The sequence below is a fragment of the Anarrhichthys ocellatus genome, unplaced genomic scaffold, assembly GCF_004355925.1.
Source record: "Anarrhichthys ocellatus isolate YVR2014 unplaced genomic scaffold, GSC_Weel_1.0 scaffold13, whole genome shotgun sequence".
Lineage (NCBI taxonomy): Eukaryota > Metazoa > Chordata > Actinopteri > Perciformes > Anarhichadidae > Anarrhichthys > Anarrhichthys ocellatus.
Genome location: NW_022280043.1, coordinates 6,907,749 through 6,914,144, shown reverse-complemented (window position 1 = coordinate 6,914,144; position 6,396 = coordinate 6,907,749). Strand labels below are relative to the sequence as shown.

At 39.9% G+C, this 6,396-nt stretch overlaps 2 protein-coding genes and 1 long non-coding RNA gene across 3 annotated transcripts; all 3 read left to right on the top strand.

Moving 5' to 3' along the window:
* The first annotated feature begins 402 nt into the window (after positions 1–402).
* LOC116386816 (apolipoprotein A-IV-like) lies at positions 403–2,022 on the top strand. The gene is made up of 4 exons (XM_031853362.1): positions 403–502; positions 609–660; positions 812–962; positions 1,182–2,022. The coding sequence occupies exons 2-4, from the start codon at positions 621–623 to the stop codon at positions 1,756–1,758; spliced, it is 768 nt and encodes a 255-aa protein (XP_031709222.1). The 5' UTR covers positions 403–502; positions 609–620; the 3' UTR covers positions 1,759–2,022.
* A 2,224-nt stretch (positions 2,023–4,246) lies between these two features.
* LOC116386679 (meprin A subunit beta-like) lies at positions 4,247–5,151 on the top strand (the record flags this gene model as incomplete). Its single annotated transcript, XM_031853088.1, has 2 exons — positions 4,247–4,479; positions 4,620–5,151. Coding segments are annotated over 2 exons (765 nt in total), but the record flags the coding sequence as incomplete, so codon positions are not given.
* A 71-nt stretch (positions 5,152–5,222) lies between these two features.
* Positions 5,223–6,377, top strand: LOC116386356 (uncharacterized). Its single transcript, XR_004212961.1, has 3 exons — positions 5,223–5,562; positions 5,683–5,730; positions 5,841–6,377. It is a non-coding gene; the product is annotated as an uncharacterized LOC116386356 (long non-coding RNA).
* The last annotated feature ends 19 nt before the right edge of the window (positions 6,378–6,396 follow it).

Below are 6,396 nucleotides of genomic sequence, written 5' to 3'. Positions count from 1 at the left end.
TGTGTGATTAATTTGAGCCTTTTCACTGTAAAAACATTTTGGTGCCTTGTGCTATTTTATACACGTTGTTTAACCCTCATACAAAGTCCACTAGTGTAAGCAGGCCAATGTTATCTGGAGTTATCTGCAGGCTGTTTACACTGGACTGCATGGGTAGTTAATTGCTATTTACTAAATGCTTTCTAGAGAGGGGTCAGACTAACTTGGCAATAATTATTGTGGTGTAAGAGAGGTTTTATTGTTAAAACATTACCAAAAGCCACATAACCAATTCATACTGTAACGGTTGTGTCAGTGTGTCTGCATTGTCGTTTCGGGGGTCATGTGATAGTATTCCCTGAGAAGCACCAGAAACAGGAAGAGAGCCATTGTGACAACATGGAAGGGACTCCCGGACTTTGGGCTCTTGACTACATGTGGCTTCAGTATATATACAAGGAAGTGCCAGTCTGAGGGAACCACAAACCTGCTTCACTCTGAGAGTCGAACAAGCCAAAAGCAGGTGAGAATCACATTACATTCCAAACTAAATTTCAAGGAACAAATACAATTGTTGCAACTTTTTTTAATGCTTCTTGAAAGTTAACTGGATCATACATTTTTTTCAGCAAGACGCAGTCATGAAGGTGTTTGTTGTACTCGTTGTTGCAGCACTGTCTGGTAAGTTGCAAGCTTTTCTGTTTTTGACTTGTCTTTTCTGTCTCGTCAAAGCTACAATATGGCATTACTTCAGCAACTAAAAGCACTCAAAATAAACTGAATGGCTGAAAATCTGCACTGTTCTCAAGCTGTGCTTGTGTCCATCCTTCAGGCTGTCACGCCAACCTCTTCTATGCTGATGCACCCAAACCACAGCTGGAAGTGCTTACGGATGCATTCTGGGATTACATTGCCAAGGCCACCCAAACAGCTGATGACACCCTCCACATGATCAGGAAATCACAGTTTGGACAGGAAGTCAAGTAAGTTGTGGCCTTCAGAAGAGAGCAAGCAGCCCAAAATGCAACATAAACCGGTTCTCATCCCTTCTGACAGTTCAGAACCTTCAGCTGACTCTGCAACAAATCTGCCATCGGATCATGATGGCTTGGCCTGTTAGTGAAATGTGTCACATGGTGATAAGATCAGTATGGTACTGCACAAACTCTGATGGTCTAACCACTACTTTGTCTGTTTTCTAGTGCCCGCCTGGCAGACAGTACTGACATAGCCAGCAAGTATGCATTCACCCTGCAGGAGCAGCTTCCCCCTGCAGCCCAGGACCTGATGACCAAGATCACAGCAGAGGCCGATGTGCTGAGAAATGTGCTGACCCAGGAGCTGAGCACTGTCAGGGAAAAACTGGAGCCCTACACTGAAGACATGAAGACCCAGATCCAGCAGAGAGTGGAGCAGCTCAAACAGGAGCTTGCCCCCTTTGCAGAGTCCATGGACTCTGAGACCCTGAGGGCCACCCTGATGCAGAAGAGTGAGGAGCTTAAGACCAACTTGGAGCAGAGTGTGAAGGATCTGCAGGCTCAGCTGGGGCCTTACACCGATGACCTGAAGCTGAAGGTGGACCAGCACCTGCAGGACTTCCAGGATAGCGTGGCCCCCATGACTGAGAAGGTCCAGGTTGAGCTGAGTCAGAGAGCTAATGTGGTGAAACAGATGGTAGCCCCCTATGCTGAGGACCTGAGGGAAAAGCTGGACCCCTACGCTCAGGACCTCCAGGCACAGCTCATGTCCCTCTACGAGTCCTTTGCCAAAGCCAACTAAGTCCACCTCAACACCTGCTCCATCATTTATCAAGAGGCTGGCCTTGTTTGGTGTACCTCTGTTTAAAGCATGACATATCTGAATTGTACTGTAAACAAAATTAAACTCATTACTATTTATTACTAGGTGCGAAGCAAACCTCTGCACTCGTCAAATATGTAAATACTAAGTTTTTATTGTGGGTTATGAACTTGGAGACTGTAATGTACTTTTTTGTAATTTCTGTAAATTGACACAAATAAATAGAAAAATCTGGAAAATGTACATTTGTATTTAATAGTCTTTCATAGAATATGTGAATTTGCAAGAAATCTAATCACAAGAAATGTTTTTTTCTACAACATCTGTTTAAGAGCACGGTGTTTTGACAAGCCATCCTGAAAGTAGCAGCACTGACAGAATATGATTATTACATAAAACATACAGAGGGACTAACACGTCTTAACATGTCCTCGCTCTTGTCCCAGTTTCGTCTCCTTCTTAATCCAGATGCAGGCTGTTGTTTTTAATCGGGTACTTGTCAACGCTTGCCATGAAACTGCACCTTGATGGTGTCATTGCTAAAATCGAGAAATGTCTGTGAGAAGCGTGGCTGACCATTTGTATGTGAGAGAGGCCTAGACAAGTCAGTTGTGGATTCATCCCATTAGATTTCATATAAAACAAAAAGTGTTTTGCCCTAAAAATCAGATGCATCCTTATTTTATTCTATTTAAAATTACAGATTTGTTTTGATGGAACTTTGAAAACCACACGATTATTTATTTCATAAAAACCGAGAATTGCACAATCTCTTATTGTTGTAAATAGCCTCATCCTCCAACTATTGACAGTGCCAGCATCCAACGTGGAGGGTCAGAGTCCAATGACAATACCACTGCACTGGAAAAAAAACAATGTGTCACTCATTCTTGAGATATGTTGATATCTCTTTGTTATGACAGGGAATAAGATTGTACTTTTTTCTAATTTACAAGTCCCGAGAATTCAATCTCCCCTTATTGTAATTGCAGCAACTTAAAGTGCTACTTTCAGTGGGACACTGCTTTTCAAACTACTGCAAAGCTCTTTGAGACGTTACAAATGCAAGTCTGATCTCACATTTTCATGCTCCATGCTGTTTTCACACCTAATTAGCATTTGTGTGGGAACCCAGAACAACTATCCACACTGCATTATCAGTCAAAACAGCCAAAAGTAATCGTTAAGGCCAACGGCCACTTTCTAATACAGGAAGCTAGACGCATGTCTGTTCCATTCAAACTAGAACTCACACCACTGAGAAGTGGGAGGTGCTCTGTGACGTACACAAGTTCCTCTGAACAAGACACATCTTGCTTTAATCACTGTGGTGACAAACAGGTTTACTGTTGTTTTGATATAGATAAGAGGTTGTTACTATGGTCCTGCTGGTTTGATAAGCAGATCGGATCTTGTCTCCAGATGGCTGTTTTTTGTAAATGCACTTAAGCTGTGTTGTCTGCTCCACCTTGTTGTTCCCCATCAGCTGGTCTGATTTTAGAACAGGATTGTTATGTGGAGATGATCTTGGAGGTGCACACCTCAGATATTGTTAAAACTGTCTCGGGGAGGTTTTCTTTTCACTCATTGCCTAAAAATGTCCATTGTATGCTTTATACTCTACTACTGCTTTATAATTCTACTACATTTCAAAGGGGAATAGTTTTTTATTGTGTCGAATTTATTTAACAGCTTAAATTACTTTTCAGGTTTTACATACTAAATATATGATCAGTTTATAAAATGTGTTACATTGTTTTTGAATAATAATACTATAACTAACAATAACAATAACAACAATAATAATAATAATAATACAATTAATAATAGAGGGGGACTTTGCATAGTCTTACTTTAATGTTTGGTACTTTTTGTTGCTAGTATTTTAACGTAAGATTTTAAATAGGGGACTAGTACTTGTAACGGATTACATTTACATGGTGGTATTGCTACTTTAACTTAAGTAAAGTATTTAAAACTAGTTCCACAACCTGATTGTAGACACTGAACTCCCATTTTGTGTGTTTGTGTGGGGGAAATGTAAGTTGCCTTTAGACAGAAGCTTCTGCCAAATGATTGTTACAGTTCTGTTTTATGCAACGCAAGGACGTCAGTGTCCTCTGTGCCAATAGAAGAGGCTAGACTGCCACCCAGTGGTGAAACTGTGACAGCGCTTGAGTGCAAATAAGATATTTCAGATTTATTTGTTGTAATTTGTATTCTCTTCATTTGGTCTATAGGCATAATTTATCACTCACTGTCAGGATTACGAATGGTAACATTTTAAATGTATTGAGTACCAATGACCAGCCCTAAATTTAAACAGATTTTTACCAAAAAAAAATAACTTTCAAGTGGGAAAAATGTCTTTGAAGAAAGTCTTACGTAAATCACTCTTACGTTATATCACTTATTGAAATGATTTACCTTATATGTAGAAATGACATTTGAAGGTCCATCATAATACATTTACAACGTTCTAGGTCATGATGCCAGCACAGCATCGGGTCAAGAAGGAGACTCAGCCTGGCTAGAGACCCACAAGCTGAGAAGCAATAGGGAGTGTCATGTCCAGTGTCTCCAGTTCTACTATTACCACAGTGGACACAAGTTAGACCATCTCAACATCTGGATCAGAGAGTTTCAAGATGAATGGGACCTCTCAGGAACACTCCGCCTCATGGGACAGATCACTGGTAATCTCAAGCTGTATGATTATTTGATATCATCTGCTCTAAATGGTATTTAAGACTGAAATGTTTGAAAGCTATACCTCATACTGCACGTATTAATATTCAAGTAATGTAATTAAGTCATCCCGAAACTTTTCCTCCGGGTCCACCAACATCTTACTGGCAGCTCAAGCATGTTTCCCTGAATGCCACCAAGCACTTCCAGGTGGAGTTTGAGGTTCGTAAAGGAGCAGGAAACTCTTCAGATGGCTTCTCAATCGACGACATCAATCTGTCCGAGATCGATTGTCCACATGTTACCATGCAGATCAATGATTTTGAGAATACTAGTTTATATGGAACCACTCGATACAGTCCACGGCAGTACTCCAGTGGAGGCTATGCCTACAGGGTTGGGATTATGCAGGCCAGGCGATCTTTCGGACTGTTTGTGCAACTCTTGTCTGGTGAATATGATGACACGCTGGAGTGGCCTTGCCCACAAAGGCAGGTGACCTTTAAAATGCTGGATCAGAACCCCAACATCCAGCTGCAGATGTCCAAGCAAAGGAGTATCACCAGTGATCTAAGCACATCCAGTAATAATGGTAAGAAACAAAGAAATCACCACACACTATATGTTACTTTTTTAGACTTGCGACATACATACTGTACCTACATAACATTTGACCAACCCATCCTAAGCATTTGGAGTCGGGGAACAACTTGGGGTTCAGTGTCTCATTCGGGCACACTTGCCGGACCTCCACTTGGAAGACGTTTCTTTGCCTATTACGAAGATATGAAATCCAGAGACTTCATCAAGGGAGGAAGTGCAATTTTTGGAGTTCAGCTTCCAAGGTAGGTTGATCAAACTGTTTTTACTGCTTAACTTGACTGTATAGCTGCTCTGCTTGGAATTCTACAACAAATTAGTTTGAAACATTTCTTTACACCTAAGAGGAAGTTTTGTTCTACATGTTTACTGAAACTTTCTTTTGTTAGATATCTCTCCTCTCCTTAGTGGAAATTCTCTACCATGTCCTAAAGTGGAACCAGTGAAGATTAGACACCTTCCTAGATATCAGGATAATGGCCCATGCTCATCACGGTAGGACATTATGTGATCAATTAGGTACATTTTTAGCACTGAATACAACTATTTATGTAAAACAATAATTAAATAAAGAATTATGATTTTAATATATCTTTTCTGATATGCATTTCATAGGATCTTACCCACCACCCGTCCACCTCCTAACACAACAGATGACAAAAGGTAATACGATTTATTTGTTAGCTGTAAAAACAGTTGGCTCGAAAGTTACATATACAGGTCTGTATATTCATAAATATATAACTGGAAAAATATTTTTCTTCCTGCTGCAGCATTTTTTGGCTTCTCTGCTGCTTTGGTGTGTTCTCCTGTCCTCACCCTCCTATTGATGATTTTGATACCTTGATGTACATCTCTGCGCACATCTCACCTCGGATATCGTCAGTAAAGTTGCCACTGGCTGAGTAATTCAGCAGTTCTTAACTTTATTTTAGATTTGTTTATGTGGTTATATAGTCGACTAATACAAAAAAGGTGTAATAAGTAAATAACTATTGGTGGATACTGTATTTGGGAATAGTTGTATTGTCACAATTATATCGTCATATGTTACAATTAAGTACATGTCTGTGGTGTGACTGTATATTTTGTTAATTGGATTATCTTATCTGCGTTAATCTTAAAAATGTACTTCTATTTCTTATGGTATTGCAGTCTTTCGACTGCATTTATAACTGGCTAATGAAAAGGCAAGGTTGCTGTGAGCCCTTAAATGTTTGTAATAATACTGTAGATTTACAGTATGATGTGGAATTGTACAGCTATCCCTGTACAGTGGTTCTTGATTGACAAAAATAGCATATTTGATTAATAAAGAAAATGTACCCA

Excerpts from the sequence above, each read along its gene's own strand:
- LOC116386816 (XM_031853362.1), top strand. The coding sequence starts at position 621 with ATGAAGGTGTTTGTTGTACTCGTTGTTGCAGCACTGTCTG. Across the intron at positions 661-811 it reads CGTTGTTGCAGCACTGTCTG|GCTGTCACGCCAACCTCTTC; the intron begins GTAAGTTGCAAG and ends TCCATCCTTCAG. Across the intron at positions 963-1,181 it reads CAGTTTGGACAGGAAGTCAA|TGCCCGCCTGGCAGACAGTA; the intron begins GTAAGTTGTGGC and ends TCTGTTTTCTAG.